Genomic DNA, 22,142 nt, shown 5'->3' with positions numbered 1-22,142 from the left:
TTTATTTTTCTTGAGAAAAATGGTAGAAAACACATCAAGAATATATGTCTATTTAATTAGATTTTGTAAAATGATCTCAGTAATGTGTTGTAGAAATTTGGATAGAAGTGCCGGGTCAATTGTCGGTTTATAATTATTTCACATTTCATAAAATAATAACATAAATTTTACGCCCATTAGTTTGAATTATTTTTATTTCTCTCCTTTATCTTAAGCATAATTAAAAAATTTGCTTACGCATACCATTATCAGATCGAAAAGATTATCATGTTTATGCAGTTTCATAAGACATTTGCTCGTTAGTTACACATCTTCAAATGTCAACAGATATTTTATTTGTACTTTTAAAAGAAGGGAAAGCTCAACCTTTATTATTATTTAGAAATATGTTTTCTAGCTTCCTGAAATCTGATCAAAAAGGGAAAGAGAACCAGAAGAAATGCATATGTATAATTCTTTATATGTAGCAGAAAATTCAATTATACATATATGCATATAAATGTGTGCTGCTTTTTATTATATATGAGTAAAATTATACTGATTAATTATGCAACTGACACAATGAATGTGTTAAAATTTTTTCCCATGCAATAAAAATAAAATAAAATAAATAGGAAGTTTCAATGAAGGAAATAAATCTTATACATATATATAGATGTGCAGGTGATCAAATTTAAAATTATTTCACATTATTTTAACATTTGTTTATTTTTCTTAAAAAGCAGTAATTTTTTTTTATTTTGTAATTTAAAAATTTTATAAGGCAAGATTATGGCAAAATGCATGCTATAATAATAGTTTAAAAAGTTGAAGAAAAGGTAAAATGAAAATCATAGAAAACGTCATTCTATTAAAAGCAAGTAAGTGTTTTATGGAGTTTTAAAATTCTCAAAATAAGTAACAAACAAAATTATTTATAAGTAAAAAAAAAAAAAAAAAGCTACGCAAAATATTTTATATTTACAGTTGTTTGGTGAAATAATTGAAAGTACGATAGTTTAAAATATTATGACATAAGTTTATAAAATTTCAGAAAACTGAATAACCAATAAGCCAAAATTTCAGTATGTCGCCGGCAAGAGTTCAGTACCAAATCGCCTACTGATTGGTATTGGGTCGCCCATTGATAAAACACATCGCGTAGTACTTGGTATGAAATCGCCCGTGATAATACACGTATGGAAATCATCCGCAAATTTGTCAGATACTGGCCGCGGCGATAATCGCCGGTCATTCTGCAGGGAAGGCATGCCCAATACTATGGCGACCTCGCCTGGTCCTTCCAAGATCTGTAGAGCGATATTTGGCCAACGATCTTTTCCTTGTTAACTGCAGTCGGTAATATTTCTTTAGCGTAATAATTGCATTATGATAAATTAGATTGCAAAAAACAGACATTTTACTGTTAAATAAACTTAATGTACAATTTATTTATTCCAGTGATTTATGAATTCACAAAATGGCTACAGCAAAGAAAGTCTTCTTAGAATGCATATTGCACAAGAGTGTTAAGAGAAAAGTGTTCCATTAAATTTAGCTTAACCTTAACTTAAATTTAGATTTTAGTCAGAAAATTCTCACAGTAAAATAAATAAAAGAAATTTACAATTCGTTATCGAGGAAGTGAAAATTAGACGAATAAAACGAAGATTAACTTTAGAATTATTATTCATTTAATTCTGAATTAGGGAAAACAATTCTGCGACCTCTTCATGATAACATAAAGAAAATTTCTTTAATAATTTCACTGGCAGGTAAAAGAAATACTCAATTTTTTTTTTTTTTCATAACCTATGATAACACCTCAGCGAAAGACCCAGAACAAAAATGCGACGTCTTATTCATTTGCCAGCTTCCTGAGTATTTCTCTAAATATAGGGGATATTATAAGCCGAATGAACGATATTTAAATTAGATGCCTGAAAATCTACTGATTTAATGTCTTCCTCATCCACAGCATTATTTTCATATTCGGCCGACCAAAAATTGCCAGCAAATTGTGCCTACCCTCTTGTCGGTTGTATTGCCTAAAGTAGTGCAAATTATAAAATGAATGAACATTTGAATCATATGTCTGAAATTCTGTGGACTTCGCGTCTTCGACATATATCGCATTCAGTTTTTAGTCACTCGATCAAAAATTGTTCGCAAAATGCGCATCTTATTGACCTGCAACCCTATCGATTAGATTGTCAAATATAATCAAACTCTTTAACCCGTAACTGAATATTTCGAATGCTTACAAAATATTAACTTTAAACTTGCTTTTAAATTATCATATTCGGTAATGTGGAGCTCTTCATAATCATCCTGAAAAGGTGAAGATTTTTTGAAGATGAAACTCTCAATTTCCTCCCCAACGGAAACGGTTGGGGGGAGGGTCATTTGCTCCCCTGCTAACGCCCTCTCTGGGATCTGCTGCTTTGGGTAGATGTAAAATATATTTAAAAGCCTTACATTTAACTTACTAACCTCCAAATAAAATTTAAGTCATGATAGCACAGCTGTGAGATACAATGATGTAATGAGGTCCAGACAAAATAAGAGGAAAAAACACCTACCATTTGATGTATACAAGAGTGCTTCTGAATTTACATTTCTTTATTACTGTCTTCACAAACGAAGTTGCAGAAAAATTTGAGTTACACTGCATATTTTCTATATTTTTTACACTAGAAGAATTAGGAAGGTAAAGAGGTTTAGGAAATATAACTTAAATATAAATATAATAATAATAAAAATTATGGAAAAAAATCTTTTTTTTCTTCAGATGTATAAAGAACTGTATTTTCAAAATGTAATCCAAGAAGAACAATGTTGTTAAAAAGGATTGACTGAGTGGCAGTACTGACCAAGGTGCATCAAACGCATGTTAATTTAATGAGCAAATCTTAAATCAGTAATGAAATAAAATAATTGAAAAAAAAAAGATGCAATTAGAAATTAAATATTCTGTATGAAACCAATGTCAATGTCTCGACTAAAATTTTGGCATGGCAAGGCTCGCCTGGTGAATATCTAGTTGAATAATTCACACTCAAGCTCACGATGTGAAATGACACACATAAAAACCTGATCTTTCCTCTCAGGTTAATACATTTTAAGAAATGTTTTTACACTACAAAAAAAAAAAATTATAATGTTCAAATTCTGAAAGAAACATTTCTGGTTAAAAAAGGCTGATAGTTTCAAAAGGAAATTAAAACGTCCCATGAATAAATTCAAAATTTGCATGTTATTGCGACTGGTAGATAACCAACCATTTCCATTCAAATCTTTGTATTTACACTCTTGTTCATAAATTAGATGATTCAGAATCACACAGAAATCGAACTCTTAAAGTAAAAATTTCACCTGTAGAATTATCACACACACCTTCAAGAGTAATATGCAAATTACATGATAACCCCAGACGCCGCCAATAATAGGTCACAATGACGAGAGTGGTATCTGAAGAACTTGGAATCATCCAAAGTATCCTCTCTAGACTTAGGAAACGATTCCAAGATGATGTAAATGTCCGTAAACGTTACAGTACAAGTCGTTCTTGAGTTACAAAGTCGAATGACGACCAATATTAGGCAGTAACTGCCAAAAGAAGCAGATGGAGCACGCATTACACCTCTCTCGTCAGTTATTTTCAGCCACGAGTACGACAGTTGAAAGGCAAACCATGTACAGACGTTTGGAACATATTGGTATATATGATCGTGGGCTTGTCAGACGTGTTCCGCTCACGGCAACTCACTGTCGTCAGTTGTTAGCCTGGATTTGAGAACATGCAACGTGGACATTGTCACAATGGGCTTGTGTGATGTTTTTCGAAGAGTCGAGGTTTAGATTGCAGTTTGATTCGGGTCGGACTTTCAAATGGAGACCATCAGGTACCCTTATCACCAAGAGAACATCATTGAAAGACACCATTTCGGTGGTGCAGGATTGTTGGTTTGGAGTGGAATCATACTGGGTTACTGAATAAATTTGCATTTTCAAAGCATTTATCCAGACATCACCTTGGAAACACATGTACTATTGTTTAAGGGAGCCAAGGGCGCAGAATTCGTTTATGGATGACCTAATTTCTTACTTCAATAACAAAAACTACAAATTTCAAAGAAATAAATTAAAACAATAATACATGGCAAAATATTTATTTCACATTTCAAAATTTTGACAATATTGTTAAGCTGAATACATAAGTTATAAATATATATTAAATAATGAATTTTTCCTATTATATTCACACAAACAGATAAGATAATGACATAATATACATTTTTTGCAAACCTAGGAAACATTGATACACTGATTAACAACACAGAGCTAAATATATCATCATATACATAAAAAAGCTACAAATTATTTTAATAAAATTCGCTTCATAAAGCAATATTATATATATATATATATATATATATATATATATATATATATATATGATTAGGAAACATAAATCATACCCCAGATGGAGTTCACAGTTATAGTGCCCATGAGAAACGACGGCCAAGAAAATCACATCATATTCAAGTGAAGTTTACACTTAAAAAATCCTTGATGGTGACTAGACAAGAAAACCAACCAACCAACCAATTTTAAAGCAATAAATTAAAACAAGAATGCATGGCAAAATATTTATTTCACACTTCAAAACCTTCATTAGATTGTGGAACTGAATATATAAATTATAAATATATAATAATGAACGTTTCCTATTTATTACATTCACATGAACAGATAAGATAATCATATAATATATATTTCTGGCAAAACTGGGAAACATTGATAAACAGGATACAGTTAAATAAAATAATATTCAAAAAATAGTTGCACATCTTTTTAGTAAAATTCGCTTCAGAAAGCAATTATTTTTCTTTTCTTTCAAAAAGCACAACTGATATCTGTTTCGAGAAATATTAAATTAGGTTCTTAAATTAATTTGATGCCATGTAAAAAAAAATGTTTTAAAAATTTGTCAAAAGCACAACAATATATTTATTTCACTTTACAATAACAATTTTGTATTATTAAACTACAGGTGGTTATCAAAATAATGTAAACGCCTTATATTTATACAGAATCCTTAATTAGTATGGTATAGGACCGCCTATGGCATGTAACACAGCTTGGATTCGCTTCGAAATCGATTTATACAAGTGTTGAATAATGTTTAAGAGGAATATTGTACCATTCTTCCTTGAGATATTGTAAATGTTCTGGGAGCGATGCCGGTCGAGGATATCGATTCCATATTGAACACTCTAAAATAGACCATACTGTTTCTCTTATATTGAGATTGGGTGACTGTGCGGGCCAAGGCAGATGTTTAACTTCATCCTCGTGTTCATCAAACCATAATTGGACAAGTCTCGCTGCACACATAGGTGCATTATCATTATTGGAAAAGACAATCTCTTGCAGGAAACAAAGTTTGCATCATAGGATGAACCTGGTCAGCTAAAATTTCTCTAAACTTCTCCCCAGTGATCCTTCGTATCAGGGTTACGATTGGTCTAGCAGAAAACCACGACATGGCTGCCTATATCAAGACATATTCACCTCTATGCTTGACAGTTGGAAAGAGACAATCCCGATCATACGCTTGTGCAGGTGTCCTCCAAACGTGCACCTGTCCTGTTGCAGGGAAAAGTGTGAAACACGATTCGTCAGTTTCACTTTTCATCAGATTCACTTTCTTCAACTTATCAATCGACCAGGTTTTGTGAGTGTGACAATATTGTAGACGATGTTTACCATTAACATCTGTGACAAATGGCTTGGGAATTGCTACTCTGCCATAAATGTTCTGTTTATGAAGGTTCCTTCTAACTGTAATCACTGACACTGGAGAATCCAGATGGGAAATGAACACTGCGTCATTTTTCTGTTGTTTTAGACATTACAATCCGGTTCAATACCCGTCAGTCTCTTTTACTGGGCTTCTCTTTCAGCCCACTATTTTGCTTTGTCGAGCTTGTCTTGACCCGCTGTGTGTATGCTGTCATGACTTTAGATGCCGTACCTCTAGAAGCGCTTAAAAGTTGGGATGTTTCTGTCACACTTGCTCCAGTTAGATGGGCTCCTGCAATTTCGCCTCTTTGAAAATCTCAGATGTCCGCTTTTGAAAAAAATCCAAGAATTACAGAACTTCAATACAGCTAAGACATACTACCCGAATGCATACATTGCTATTTCTAGAAAACACCTGAAGGATATTATTATTATATTTTAATGCTTACGAAGAGCATTCAAAAATAACACATTTATTCACAGGTATTTCCATTATTTTGATAACCACATATATATACACACACATATAGAAAGAGAGAGAGAGATGAATAATATTATTAAGAAATTAGGTTCTGAATTGCACTCAGGTACATAGATAGATCATAGTAAAAAAAATTAAGGTTAAAATTAGAAAATTGAAATTCTATAGCCATTATTAAAATCAAATAAAAAATAGATTCTTCAGACAGCCGTGAAAAAATTACGTAAAACATCATAATTCAGAGGCGTAGCACCCAAGGCTATAAATACCTGAGTACCAGTCTTAGGGACATGCTATGAAGATAAAATTTCTAAAGGAAAATATGATTAGAAAACATAAATCATACTCCGGATGGAGTTCACAATTACTGTCCCCATGAGTAACACATGAAGTAACCATGAGTAACCAAGGAAATCACATTTTATAGTCAAATGAAGTTTACACTTAAAAAGACTTTGATGTTGACTAGACGTGAAAACCGACCAACCAATTTTAAAGCAATAAATTAAAACAATAATAAATGGCAAAGTATTTGTTTCACTTTTCAAACACTTGACTGTAATGTGAAATTGAATACATATACATTGAAGTGCCAGAAAAACTGATACAACAATCTAATATGGTGTAGAGCCCCCACGAGCACGCAGAATTGCTGCAACACGGCGCGGCATGGATTCAACTAATTAGTGAAGATATTCTGCAGACAAGTTCATACCATGATTCCTGCAAGGCAGTCCATAAAGCCATGAGAATGCGAGGTGGTTGAGAACTCCTAAGGACAGCATCTTGCAAAACATCCCATATATGCTCGATAATGTTCATGTTAAGAGAATTAGGTGGCCAAGAGAGGGAAAAAAATTCAGAAAAGTGCTCTTGAAGCCTTTCGGTAGCTATTGTAGACCTGTGAGTTGGTGCATTATCCTGTTGGAATTGTCTACGTCCGTGCGAATGCACACAGGACATGAATGGATGTTAACGTACCGCTGACCTGTCATGGTCAAGTTAAGCCGTACCAACGGTCTCATTTCATGCCAACTGTACACGCCCCATGCTATCACAGAGCCGCCATCAGTTTGAACAGTTCCTTGTAGGCATGAGGGATCCATGGATTTTCTTCACAAACCCGTACGCAGCCAGCATCCGGATACAATTGGAAACGTGACTCGTCAGACCAGACTACGTTTTCAGATGACGGTGTTGGCGAGCCCAAGCAAGACGTAGAGCTTTGTGCCACTATGTCAACAATGGTACACGAGATGGTCTGCGGCTGCTAAAGCCCATGTCAATTAGGGTACGTTGCACAATGCGTATGCTTACACTTGTTGATGGCTTGCATTGAAATCCACAGCAACTTGAGGAAGTGTTGAACGTCTATCTTGTGTAATGATTGTTTTCTGCCGTCAAGTTTTACCGGAAATCTGATATTCGCTGTACACCCTTGAAAAGATCGTGCGCCAAAATCCAAATTTCATCGCTACTTCCGAAATGCTGTGAACCATCTCTCGTGCGAAGAATATTAGTCCCTGTTGAAAATCACTTAAATCTTGATAACCCTGCGATTGTAATAGTAAAAATCGACGTAATAGCGACCTGAGACACCTGTGGTCTTAGATATGCACTGTCGGCCTTCTCGTATCATACTGATTGGTTGAACACCTCCATTATTTTCATACGACCTGCTATATCAGTTTTTCTGGTTCTTCAATGTATTATAAAAATGTATTAAGTAATGAATGCTCCCTATTACTTTTACATAAATAGATAATTACATAATATATATTTCTTTTAATACTACACTCATGTCTATAAATTAAGGATAATGCAAGTTCAGGAAAAGAGTCAGAAGAAAAACAAATGTGAATTTATTTGTAAAACCTATTTGTTAAACAAAAGATAAAAAGCAAAAAAGATGCTATATGTTTGATATCATTTATAAAAATTGCGATTTTTTGCTCCCTGGAGCTAATTACAAAAAACATTTTTAAAAACCAAAATTACATGGTTGGTATGATGGTTAATACATAGTATGTCTCCCAGACGTTGCAATACAGGCCGTACAATCAAATTATCGATCTGATCTCGGGGAATATTACACCACTCATCAAGCAATGTTCTCCGAAGTTCGGTAGATATGTAGGAGGTGGTTGACACTCTGGGCGATTCCAAGTTCCTTGGACACTTCCAGCTGGGTACACACCCATTATAAACGGAAGATAATTCTAACACGTAAAAAATCATCCAAATGCGTCCTTTGTGTCATAACTATGCGGTTATTACATTGATAGGCTTATAAAGAGCTTGCGAACAATATTACTTCTTTGCCTGTATTCCTTATACATCACTTTCTTACACTCTCGTCATTGTGACGTAATATCGGTTTCATCTGGTGGGTTCCTGCAATTTGTATATGATTTTTGAAGATGTGTGTAGTCATTTTAAGGTTGATATATGTATTTTAGAGTTCTATTTCCGCGTGACTCTGAATTATCCTTAATTTATGGACATGAGTGCAGAAAACATTGATAAACACTGATTAATAACATACAGTTAAATACAACATCATATATAAAAAACATCCACAAATTCTTTTAGTAAAATTCGCTTCATAATGCAGCATTTTTTTCTTTCAAAACGCACAACAGATATCTGTTTCCAGATATATTAAATCAGATCCTTACAGTTATCTGATGCCATGGAAAAACAATGTTTTAAAAATTTGTCAAAAGCACAACAAAATATTTACTTCATTTTACAACAATAATATTGTATTATTAATACTGCGATATATATGTAATGATATTTTAATTCTAATTTCAATTTAATTAATTTACAAGAATTTATCTAAATTTAGCCCATAGTAACTTCATTCTAAAATATTCTCTTATTTCATGATCCAATTCCACTTTCGGGTTTAATTAATCCTTTTGTAAAAATAATACGCCATCAGTACTAAGTATCAAATAAAAGTGATACTTTTGCCCTTGTCTAAGGTCACTCCTGCGGCACGTGGCCAGAAATCCTATGCTATATAAGGCAATCAATCATTTGTTCGACCCCTTTTTGCCTTCTGTTTTTGTGCTGAGTTGTGCCTTTTTGTAAATAATCATGTTTGCCTCCCGAGAGAGAATAAAACGGAATTAAAAATACAACGTCTCGTCTATGTCTTCAAACCTGCATTCTACTTAAACCAAAATATGTTACATATATATATACACACAGAGAGAAAGAGAGAAATTAAGTTCTGAATTGCTATCAGGTACATAGATATATCATATTAAAAAAAAAAAAATGAAGGTTAAAATTAGAAAATTTAAATTCTGCAGCCAATATTAAAATAAAATAAGTAATACATTCTTCAGACAGCTCTGAAAAAATTCTGTAAAATATCCTAATACAGAGGTGTAACGAACAAGCTATAAATAACTGAGGCACCAGTCTTAGGGGCCATGCTATGGAGACAAAATTTTATCTCCTTTTAAAGGAAAATATGATCAGAAAAAAAAAAATCATGCCCCAGATGGAGTTCACAATTACAGTGCCCCTAAGTAATGACAGCCAAGAAAAGCGCATTGTACTACAATGAAATTTACACTTAAAAAACCCTTAATAAATACAAGATGTGAAAAATTCGAATTATATCCACAGGGTCACCACCACTATGCCACTGATAAATTTCAATTTTGATAAAAATAGAGAACAAATTTTACAACTTTATAACACAAAGTAGACACTTTAGAATACAATTCCACATACAATAAATATTTGAAACTCATCAATTAGAGTTGAAGAACTAGCTAATGACTATAGTTGATGAAGATAATTCCTGATGATGACTGTAGGTGTGTATGAAAACCTTCGAAATGGTAATGAAAAGATGGACTATCTTTATAATCAATCCACCTCTACATTAACATTTCCAGTTTCCATACTACATTGCGAGATCAAATTCATGTTGCTTCTGTCTTGTTACAGGAAAATGGATGAAGGAACGTATTTTCACCAATTCTACTGGCGTCTCCTGTTTTCTGAAAATAGAGAAAAGACAATGTTAATTATTGGTCTATAAAAATACACAATTTCATAATAATAAGCACTGAATAATAAAAAAGATTATAAGCAAAAAATAAATTACCAGTAAAGAATATGAAGGAAACTTCAATGTTTTTAATATTCAATGTCTTTTTTTGAAAGTTCGTCACAATATCATATAATATCACTATGACAATTAATAATGAATGTGTGTATTGGCCGCTCTACAGATCAGACCGTTTGACTTACAGCTATGAAATTCGATACATATATAACATGGAGAGCGGAAAAGTGCACCTTGGAGCGATTTTTGTCTAATTTTAACTAATTAAAAATCAAGTTGCATTCTGGAAATTTCTCGCAATAATTTCGGAAAATATTACTGCACAAAAATGAATTTTAAACTGCTTCAAAAATTGCCTTTTTAATGATACAAATTTAACAATAATGCAAATTTTTGTTGAATTTCGGCAATTTTTTAAAAATATTTTTTTTACCGATTTCCAACAACAGATTACATTGTTTGTCCTGCAATTTAAACCATTTTCATTGTTTCATCAAATATATAACAGCGACATTTTCTTCCGTTTTTCAAATTTAAAGAATGGGGATACTGTTTAATATCTGTGTAATTTTGAAGGCAAGCAAAAGAAGGGAAGCTACAATATTGAGAAATTTAAAAGATATATGAAGCAGATATTTATGTTTGTAATAATGCTATGATGTTATAGAATAGTCTCCATTAAAAAAGAATCATGGACATAACAAACAGAACTTATTTAAGACAAGTAATATAACACAGCTTTATTCAGACAATTTGAGAGAATCACGGATTTATTTGAAATCAAATATAATCAATATTCCTAGTGACCAGTTGGCCGCCTAAAATGAATAGTCTGTATATAAATTACACTTGTCAGAGTTTTAAAATTTATATTTCAGAAGCGAGTCAAAAAGATAAGATTACTGATATTTTTTTAAATTTACTTTATTAAAATCTGTAATTTTTATGATTCATTTAAAATTCTAATTGATTAAAAATATGGACAAATGTATTAAATTTACTAGTTCTTTCTAGTGTCGCCCTTATCTAAAAAGGGTCCGGGTGCGAGAAATCATTTGAGATCCTAATTATTTTTGTAAAAGAGGGGGGGGGGGAGGGAATGTGCAAACATGGACATATATTACAATGGTATGTTTACTTAATGCGTGATTTTGCTTTTGCTATTAATTATTTCAGGAAAATTACAATTTTTCGGAATTTCTTTTTCGATGTTTAGTACAGCAAGTGCATTTAAGTGTTCTGCACACATGCTTGACAGAAGTTAATTCTTTATTAATTTCAATTTGTTGCTGAAAAAGCTCTCAGCACTTGCTATAGTAATTGGCAAAACAAAGAAAAGCTTTAACACAGTTAATATATTTAGAAATAAATAAATATAATTATTTATTATAAATATAATTATTAATGCAATATGACTTGTCTATTATTTACATATCTATCATTCAGAATCAAATCCTGTAGCAATTCGATAAACTTTTCAATCTACATCTATGTTTACGAAGTTTTTGGAACATTTTTCTAATTTATGATTCTGAAGATTTCATATCAGTCATATCATTAAAAACCTGTCAAACTTTATTCCGCCTGTGCAATAAAGTATTAAGTACAGTGTTAAAAAATAACATCTAAATTCATCTAGCAGATTTTCTACAACTTCATCTTCTACTATTTCTAAATATAATTTTTTCTTTTTCGAATTCGTTTTTCAGGAAAATATCCTAAAATATTCGAATTATGTGGCGCTTTTGCTTCGTCTAAAAATGTGTCAAATTTTGTTCTTAAATTTTGGATTTCAGCTTTAATTTTATTGACTAAATTAAAAGCTGAGTCAAGAACAATTGTTTTTGTTTGAAATAGTTCATTGATTTATTTATTAATTTCATTGGCAATTTTGAACAATATTCCAAATAATACTAGTAAACATAAAATAAACGGCATTTCTTGTTTTGAATCTAATAGACTTTTAGCTTTACACTGATACAGCTGTATAATCATTATTTACATCAATAAATTCTAGGGCATTACAAATTTGTTCAAACTGTGCATACACAACTTTAACCGAATCTATTTTGACTTTGCATAGAGTGTCGCAAATTGATTTAAGAGTAACACTTAAATGCTTTTGTAGAATTTCTCATCTTTTTGTAGATGTAGAAAAAAAGTAACATAAATGTTGAGATATCGAAAATAAATAAACAATAAAATAAAATGTTTACAACACATATTGCTTGAAAAGGCATCACAAATTAATAAATTTAAAAAGTGTGATAGGCAAGGCACATATATTGCATAAGGGTTTAGAACACTTATTCTAGATTGTAAACCATTATATACCCCTTTCATGTGCGTACCGTTGTCATATGCTGCCTTCCACAACTCATAATATCTAAATGTAGCTTACTTAATCTTTTCAGTAATTTTTGCCAGCACTTCTCCAGTCACATCAATAAACCCTAGAAATGACTCATTTATCGTTAATATTTTCTCTTCAAAATTTAAACACATAAAAATGCCTGAAGTTGGTTCTGTATGGGAAATATCAGGAGTATAATCCTTTAGGATTTTGTAGTACGGGGCTGCATTTATATTATTTCTAATTTTGTTAAGGACTTCATTCCCTAACACAAAAATAATTTGTCCTTATGATCTATGCATTAAATGATGCACAATTCTATTTTTCGAATTTTTTATTTTGTTTATATCATCCAGTAGCACAACATCTTATTTATTTAACAATTCGATTAAACTTAAAAAGCTTTCATTATTAAGCATTCCTTTTATTTTTCAGGTTCCTCAAAATGGAAAATTATTAAATGCAAAAACAGAATCACAACTTCAGTTTTTTGAAATTGTAGTTTAAGTTGCCCTATTTCCTTATTTATACTAACTTATTTTGTTTTATAATTAGTCGAACAAAATATAAAAATGAATTCCAGTAACAAATAGAATTCTCATGACCTTGAATTACAGTTGACAATTTTCTCCAAATATTATATTGGGTTGGCAACTAAGAGATTGCGTCAACAGATGACTTAGTATATTCTTCACTTCTAAGATGTTTTTTGTCAGTGTGTTCAAAGCACCTAACCTATATTGTTTTCTTGTTGTTTGGACTTCCACCTTCAATTTAGAAAAAAATATATATCGATTAGTTATTTAGTTTCGTTTTTATACCAAATTAAAATTGGTAGAACAACACGTGCATTTCAGACATGTTGTATTTTTTTTTCGGAAAAGGCAAGAATGCATCGTAAGCACACAAGAAGTTATGTGCCGTATATACGAATGAAGCATTGAAAGAAAGGCAGTGTCAAAATCGATTTGCCAAATTTCGTTCTGGTGAATGTTTACTGAAAAAGGCGCAAGGATCTGGTCGTCTGGTTGAAGCTCAAGGTCATTATCGATTCAGATCGTCATAGCAATACATGCGAGATTTCAGAGACGCCCAATGTATTGCATACATGTATTAAAAAAAAAATTTAAACATTGTGCCTGTATCAAGAAACTTTACTTATGGATCACTCATCAGCTTAAAGAAATTTATTTGATGCAATGTATTAGCATTTGCGAATTGCACCTGAAACGCAAAAAAATTGATAAATTTCCGAAACGCTTAATTACTGGCGACGAAAGGTGGTCAGTTAATAACGTTAATCGGAAAAGATCGTGAGTGATGCAAGACGAACCATCTCAGATGACACGAAAAGCTGAGATTAAAAGCGCATTCTTAAAATTTTAATATTTATATCTGTACTTGCACAATGTCTTCTATTGCAAAACAAATGAAGTCTTTTTGATTTGGACAGAAACAAATAAAAAGATTATAAACATGAAAAAAACTATCCATACCAAAAAATTAAGTTAATTTTTATAAAATTAAAAATTTTTCAACCTTTTCAATATTTCTTAAAATTAACAAACTACCAGTTCATTTAGATAGATACATCATTTTTGAAAATATTGATTTTTATGTAGGAGAACACAACCAAACAGTTTGTGTTTGATATGAAACAATTCATAAGATGCGACACAGCTAGGATGGGAAGTGTAAATTTCCGCTTACACTAATTCGCTATTTTTAGAAATTTTAATTGCAGTTTCATAAAACTAAGAACCAATAATTCCGGAAGGGCTACTACCATCATAAAACTGGCCAAATTACCATAAAAATGACGACAAAACAAAGCTATATTCAAAATGTGCTTATAGATGATTTTTTAACATTTAGCATTCCGAAAATTTAATAAAAACTTGCGTAACTCATATATATTATATATATATATTGACTTGGGATTAAAACTTTGGACATACACTCAATAAGACCAGAAAAAAAAGAAAAAATTAAAGCGTTTTTCAAATGTCAAGAAATTTCTTAAGAAATATAACAACAAAAGCCAATAATAGATTACAGATACAATTTTTCTATCTGAATACAAGAGAAATAGGAGGGAAAATGCCAGATAAGCTGACTGGCAGACTATTGTAGGACAGTTTCTAAGAATGATTCTGAACAACCATAAAATGGCCAATCTAAAGGACCTTGTAATATACAGTAAGCATGTATATACATATAGAAACAAATTGCTTCATTTTAAAAATAATTTGTTACAATTATATTAAGAATGGAAACCGAATTCAAAATTTTCATTGTCATACTCTAGTTCAGCATCCAAAATTAAAAATAATTATTTTATAAGAGAAAAAATAAATCAAAATACATTGCCCTATGTTATAAATAATATTAGTATTATTTTGATCAGGTGATTCGGTGCTAATTAGTTGTTCTCTACATAAACTGTGCTCCCTTTAGGGCAAAGAACACTAAATAAATTCCAATAAAGGTAAAAAAAAAAGGGGGGGGGGGTGCAAATGGTTAAACATTTCAATTATTCCTTTTCTATATATCACTCAAGAGACAAATACTTTTCAGATGAAGACATATAATTTTAAAAATTATTACAAATAAAAATGTTTAACAGTTTCTAGAGAAGTTAGAAACATATTAATAAACAAAGAATAATAATCTAATAATTTTGGGAAGGAAGATGGATACATAAGTTAATATGCTCATTTATTAACAACAGCATTTACTAACTGAATAAGATTTACTGATATTGAATTAACCAAACATATGTATATAACAGCAAATGTAAGTAAAAATGTTTAAGAGCATTGGAGAAAGCTAGTCTAAAAGTAAAAAGACAATTTTCTCAGCATGCATATTCACAGACTTAAAAATCAGTTTTTACAAATGAAAATGCAGCTACCTCTTCTTCCTCTTTCATATGTGGCAAAAAAGAGTCTGTGAATTCCAGGAGGGCATGCTGCAGTTTCATGCCGAAATTTATACGTTCTGCTTCTGTCTTTGATGAGCAGGAATAACCATACTCCACCAAAGCGAACGTATTTAGAATGGCAATTATGAGCAACAGCAACATAATTAGATAACAGCTAGAATGAAAGAAATCTTTTTTTAAGAACTGGAATATTTTTTACAAACATAAAATTCTTATAATTTCATAAAAAATAAAGTTATTTAATTTAAAATCTTTGACTAAATATTTAATTAGTTAAAAAAAATCCAATACAACAACAAAAACCAGATTGTCTGAAAAACAATTTTCTATTTTAGCCTAAATTTTGTTATGGATATTTCTAAATTATTTACACCGTATTTAAAATTATTCTGTGCTACAAACTGATGGATTACATAATTTTTCTTTCTACTATAGTATGCTATTCCGAGTTGATTATGCAACCATTCAATCGGTTTTTTAATACAAAATTATAAAAGGATTCAGGTTATCTCATTAGATTTTTTTTTCCACATAAAATAGAAAATCCTCTCATGTTAAATCTTTTTTACTTAGAATTAATTTAGCTATTAGTCCTAATTCTGTTTGAAGTTGTTTTTGCATAATTTGACTATTATATTTGCTTTTCTTTCACTCAGAATTTCTATTTTTCTTTTCTGGTACACCTTAATAAAGCTTGCATCTCTTGAGAAAATAAAAATAATAGGTAACAATGTCCTCAAAATATTTTTACATATTCTCTAATAAAGGAGTTATCCACACTCTTCCTGCATAAGATTGCGGACATTAGGCAAAGACGTGAATAGCAAAAGTGCTCAGAATTTTATTTTCAGTCTCACACTTGAGAGTTATGTGTTTATTTTTGAGTCAATGCATTCACAGACATACCTAATTCCAAAATTTTCCAAAGGAAATTTGTCAAAACTTCAAATTTGAATTTTTTTGATGATTATAATATTTTTTCACAGTATACTTTGTATACAAGAAAGCAAATAAATTGTTTCTAAAGATTTTGTAAACTATTTTTGTGGTATAGCAGCATGTATTAAGTGATTTAATTATCTTCTTTTAAAAATTTTTATAAAGACAAATCCTCAATTTCATAAACATTTCTTCTAATTCTGTAAAAGAAATTCATTAACTGCTTGTTTCTGGTTTTCGCATTGTTATCGTAGTATAATATTATTCAGTTGATTTTTGTATTATTTTCTTTGTTCAGAGGATTGTGTATTATATATATCTGCATTTTTAATTTTGAAAACCTTTATAAAAAAATTTGTTTTAAAAGTACAAAAAATTCATAGATATTTTTGATTTTGTTAAAAATTTCTCAACATAATAGTATGTTATATACCCATCAAATGCATTTCTAGTATCAATGATAAAACTACTTCTGATAATATTATTATAAATCTGTAATACCATCCATTTGCCATGTTTAACTTATGGTAAAGAAGAGAAATTTAGAGAGATTCTCGGATCAATGACCCTCGACCTTGGCAACAAAAATGAAGATTCCGGAGAAAGCAAGAACCGTGGCTATTTCTCTATGAAGAAGTGGAATTCTGTGAAATGGTTCATTAATAATAACTAACCAAAGATCCTTCAAGAAAATTACCAATGAAGAATTACAGACAGTGGCAAAGGATTTTTATACCAACCAAAAGCTAAATTTTTTCATTAATTATTTATAATTTTTAGCCCTCTCATCAACAATCCGGCCATGCAAATTCGTTTGAAATAAAACTAGCCTGACAGCTTAGAATTTGAACTAGTTGTTGGCTAGGTCAAGAATGAAAGGGTAAAAAAGAATGGCATAAAATTTAATTGAACACTAGAAGTGTAACTGGAAGGCAGCTAAATAAAATTATTCAAAATAACTGTTTTGATTAATTATTATTAACTCAATAACTTTCTTTTATTAATAGCGATAGATTTTCAATATATATGCAATTGTAAAAAGTAAACTACAAAACTACATATTACTTCACCTCATTTTTCTTTGGAAAAATTTATCTATTCTTATTAAAATCTGACACCTACTGTCACCTGACAAATATTTTCCACCCCACTTGTTCCCCTCACTATGTTTCATTAAAACATTTCATACATATTTACATCTTCACTGTTATTCTTTATTAAATTATATATATATATATATATATACACACATACATAGGGTGTGTAGTGAGAAAATGCTGCATAAATTATTATTATATTAATAAATTAATATAATTATATTATAAATTATTATATAAATAAATATTTACTGTGTAAAAATACCTGAATTAAAATATTAACCTCTATTTTAAAATTAAAAATAAAATAAAATCAATAAGTTCAAATTTTACATTAAAAATAAATTATTAATAATTAGAATAAAAAATATTTTCCAAATGTTGTCATTTCAAAAATATTTTGAATTGGATTTCTGCAACACAATTTAAAATGTCATGCCGTTAAGCTGGAAAATAATGAATAAAAATAGAGTATTTTAAGTGAACTTTACCTTTTCCTGTAACAAGTTTTGTCTTTTTTTATAAGTTGTCTTTATAATTGTATAAGTACCATCATACCAGAAGAATAAACTATCCAAGTCAAGTTTCATAAAAAGCCTGGAAAAGTAAGAATAAATAGAAGTTTTCAAGTAAAGATGAATTATACAAATAATATAATTATACAAGCATAATATGAAAATTAAAATATGTATTCTCCAACTTAGAATGCCATATAGAGTATTATAATACTTTCAGCTTCCCATTGTTAATATTTTCCTACAGTTACAATTTTTTTTAACTTCAGCATGTCTTCTCACACAATCAAACATATTAATATTATTAAACATCTGGATTTCCTACTTCCATTTAAAACAAAGTGCAATATTTTATGCCTAAGAATTAAACAGAGTTATGAAATAAATAGGTTATATAAATAATTATTCTTTATTATAAGTAAAAAAATATTTTAATTAATTAATGCTCAAAGATAACATCAGATTGTCACTTCTAGGTTCACTAAATAAATAAGAAAAATCTAATGTTCAAAATAACTTTTTATAATTATTATAAAAAGAACACAAAGGAATTCAGAAACAAGACATGCTATAAACAGATAATAATACATTCATGCATACACAATATAAAGACATTGTTCTTTGAAATCCCTTTCAATGAAGAAATATAAAAGATCTCCCTGTTTTTTTACATCTAAATTAAATTACATCATAAAAATTCCTTTCTTTATCTCAATAAAATTAAATTACAATTGAATAATTTTTTAGAATTTGTAAATGAAACACTTTTTGTTTCCTTCACAGTATTTCAACAAAGGAATGCATAAACAATAAATAAATTTTTGGGAAATAATTAAAAAAATTTCTGTACCTGATAATTTTTCAAGAAAAGCAACTGAAATTTCAGTTTCAAATGATCATCATTCATCACACAAACACATTATTTGTTATGAATGAATGATATATTTTTTTTAATATTGCAGAATTATCGATATTGCAATAAAAAGGAATTTTAAAAAATGTAATGGGTATCCATTAATAAAAAATGCAAAAAATAGCATTTATATATAGAAAATATTAATAAGAACATGTAAAAAATAATAAGACAGAAACTACCATTAATGAATGCCATGTTATTCCAAATTTAAATGTTTATTTCAAACAACTTTACACTCCTTAACTGATCACAATCAATTTTCTTTAATTCCTCATGTTTACTTAGAAAAAAATAATTCAATTTTTATTCTGAAGCATAAACATTGTTGCATGTAATTTGTATTTTTAAAAATAAATATTTAAACAGGGATATGACTCCCGAGATTTAAATTTACATCAATGTCAAACATTTTTGTTATGTCTTGTTCTTTATTTTTATTATCTATAAAAAGACTTTGAAAAAAATACTTCAATTTGACTTCCAGTTAATACTGTTTGCAACATATTTTGCAATATTCATGTTTGGAAAGTTCTATAATTTTTTTCTCTCCACATGTCAGTTATGAATGAAATAAACATTTAAAAAAGTAAAATAAAAGAGCCCTCATAAATATTTGAAATAAAATATTATTTACGCTTGAATTCAAATCAATGGTTAAAAGATTCTAGTTTTCTGCTACAGGGAAATTAATACGATTTTTTATATCATGGCAAATTGAAAATAAGCATAATAATAATAAATAAATCCTTGGATATTGACATTCATTAAAGGCAATAATAATTGAAAATATATTTTAAAATACAGATTTAAAATTTTGGCAATCTCTCTCCATTTTTCGTTATTTGTATTTTCTACTTATTACTTTCAAATTTTAGTTAAGTATATTGATAGATTACTTAGGCGATAATTAAGTAAGGTCATTTCATTGCGACTAACGTAACATTGACAAGATTTTAAAAAGCTATAATACCGCAAAATATTAATAATCTCGGGGAAAACCATTTACATTAGATTTTAAATAACATATCTATCCATAAATTCTTTCTAGAATATAATGGTTTAAACACATAAAATAAATTTTTAGCCTTGTGACAAATATAATAATTACCACATAAAACATTAAAATAATTTAAATACAACAATTATTACAAATCAAAAGGCCAACTTACCATAAAAAATGCTTTCGGAGACGTTTGAGATGTTTAATTTCTAAATTTGCGCCCATTTTTATTAAAATCATTTGCACTGCAAATGCAAAACAAATATTACCATGAAAATGGGCAAAGAAAATGTAGTGACGAACTGTTACAAACTCCTATATCAGAAGCTTGGAATTAGTGCAACCTAACGTTGATTGGATGCTCATATGACGTCACTAACAACTCGGCAACCATAGACGGTTGGCAAGTTATCTGTGCTGGCTTAAAAAAAAAGATATCCACTGGCATTTTTCTTTTGAAGGTATTTAATGTGGAAAGGATTACATGTGCTTATGAAACGCTGAATTCTACAATAAGCAATATTTAAATGCCCATTTGTCCCGCGTCCATAAGCAATCTGCTGAAGAGCGATATAAAAACTTTTCGAGTATTTATTGCGATAAGAAATTTTCTTTAAAAAACACGTTGACCAAACACCAAGTTAAAGGTTATAATAATCATAAGGAAATTAACTTGCCTGTTCAGTGCTAAAAACAAAATTGCATTTTAAGATATTTCCCATTTAAGACTACATTTCTGGTACCCACCCCTATGGAAACTGTGTCAAAAAAATCAATTCCTTTAAAAGAAGGGCTCTCAACAAGTAAAAGAAATTTTGACCACTTATATCTTTAAACTTGTATGCATCTTGAAGATAATATATTTAGTTGCTAATTTTTTAATGCACAAAAATGAATTGTTTGTTATGCAAATAAAGTATATGAATAGTATTCTCTTAATTTTTTAAAATTTTTATTTTGCAACATTGTCTTCACAATTTAGTTTTTAAATAAAGAAAACACATTTCTGTTCTTTGACTTTTTTCAATTCCATTTTTAAAAATAAACATTAAATATTTTTCTTATGCTTGTTCAGTGACAAATAACTACTCTAAACTTGTTCATTTCAAATGTATGAAATTAGTGGAATCAAAATTCTACAGTCATTAAAAAAAATTCAACTCTGAGATTTTTCATGCATCTCCATGTTTTGCAATTTCTGGTATCTACAAAAGACATCTTTGGAATTATGTCTATCTGGGAACACAATCACTCAAAAGCTGACTGAGTTATAGAATTAAGATTTGAATTGTGGTTTCAATTCAAAAACTCTAGATTTAAAAAAAAAAAAAAAAAAAAAAAAACTTTATTTATTATTTAAGTTTTTATTTAAAGTAACATTTTCAAAGAATCAAATGCCTGAGCATTAAAAACCACAAGATAATCTTAACTGGCCTTAAAATGTGTTATTCATAATGCCTTATCCATATTGTTTAGTAACTAATTGCAATTTTGTCATAGCAATGCATTTTGCAAAAAAAAAAAAAAAAAAAAAACGATATTAGCCAAATATAAAACTAGCAAAAATCACAGATTTTAACTCTTATTTTGCTACAGGAAAGTTTTTCTCTCCTAAAATTGCAAATGAGTTTTCTTTTATTGAGATTTCAAACATAACATTTACATTAAATTTAGAAGCAAAATAATATATGACAGTTCATAATAAAGACGAATCCTGTCTATGAAATAAACCGCAAAAAGAGGGTGTGTGTGTCTACTATAGGTCAAGTACATACAACAAATTCAGCTACAAAGTAATTTACAATCCTTGCTTTTGAAATCTTGTTACAAAATTACTTTTGATGAAAATAATATGAATGAATATACTTTCAGAATAATTAGCATTTAAAAACTTAAATCTTATCAGCAATGTTTAATAATATGGAGGGTTAACCCTACACATGTCATATTAGTAATTCCCTAAGATTTATGATCATTTAAAAAATAAATTCTTGGTACTCATTAATTGTGCTATAAT

At 29.6% G+C, this 22,142-nt stretch overlaps 1 protein-coding gene across 2 annotated transcripts; it reads right to left on the bottom strand.

Moving 5' to 3' along the window:
- Positions 1-4,163: 4,163 nt before the first annotated feature.
- LOC129958705 (uncharacterized) lies at positions 4,164-20,415 on the bottom strand. 2 transcript variants are annotated; one of them, XR_008783287.1, is made up of 4 exons: positions 20,295-20,415; positions 18,186-18,291; positions 15,629-15,812; positions 4,164-10,293 (listed from the first exon to the last, which is right to left on the bottom strand). XR_008783287.1 is itself a non-coding variant. In XM_056071353.1 (3 exons), exons 1-3 carry the CDS (start codon positions 20,363-20,365, stop codon positions 15,600-15,602), a joined length of 390 nt encoding a protein of 129 aa, XP_055927328.1. In that variant the 5' UTR covers positions 20,366-20,409; the 3' UTR covers positions 15,476-15,599. The 2 variants fall into 2 exon arrangements, 1 of the variants encoding a protein (XP_055927328.1); XM_056071353.1 differs by lacking the exon at positions 4,164-10,293 and having other exon boundaries at positions 15,476-15,812; positions 20,295-20,409.
- Between the last annotated feature and the right edge of the window lie 1,727 nt (positions 20,416-22,142).

This window comes from Argiope bruennichi, chromosome X1 (genome assembly GCF_947563725.1).
Source record: "Argiope bruennichi chromosome X1, qqArgBrue1.1, whole genome shotgun sequence".
Lineage (NCBI taxonomy): Eukaryota > Metazoa > Arthropoda > Arachnida > Araneae > Araneidae > Argiope > Argiope bruennichi.
The sequence above is the reverse complement of the archived record's forward strand: the minus strand, read 5'-3'. Positions and strand labels throughout refer to the sequence as shown.

Bases quoted from the DNA above. Each gene is read 5' to 3' on its own strand.
- LOC129958705 (XM_056071353.1), bottom strand. From the start codon at position 20,365: ATGATTTTAATAAAAATGGGCGCAAATTTAGAAATTAAACATCTCAAA. The intron at 18,292-20,294 runs GTAAGTTGGCCT...TTACTTTTCCAG, and splicing joins CTCCGAAAGCATTTTTTATG to GCTTTTTATGAAACTTGACT. The intron at 15,813-18,185 runs GTAAAGTTCACT...CTTTCATTCTAG, and splicing joins AAAACTTGTTACAGGAAAAG to CTGTTATCTAATTATGTTGC.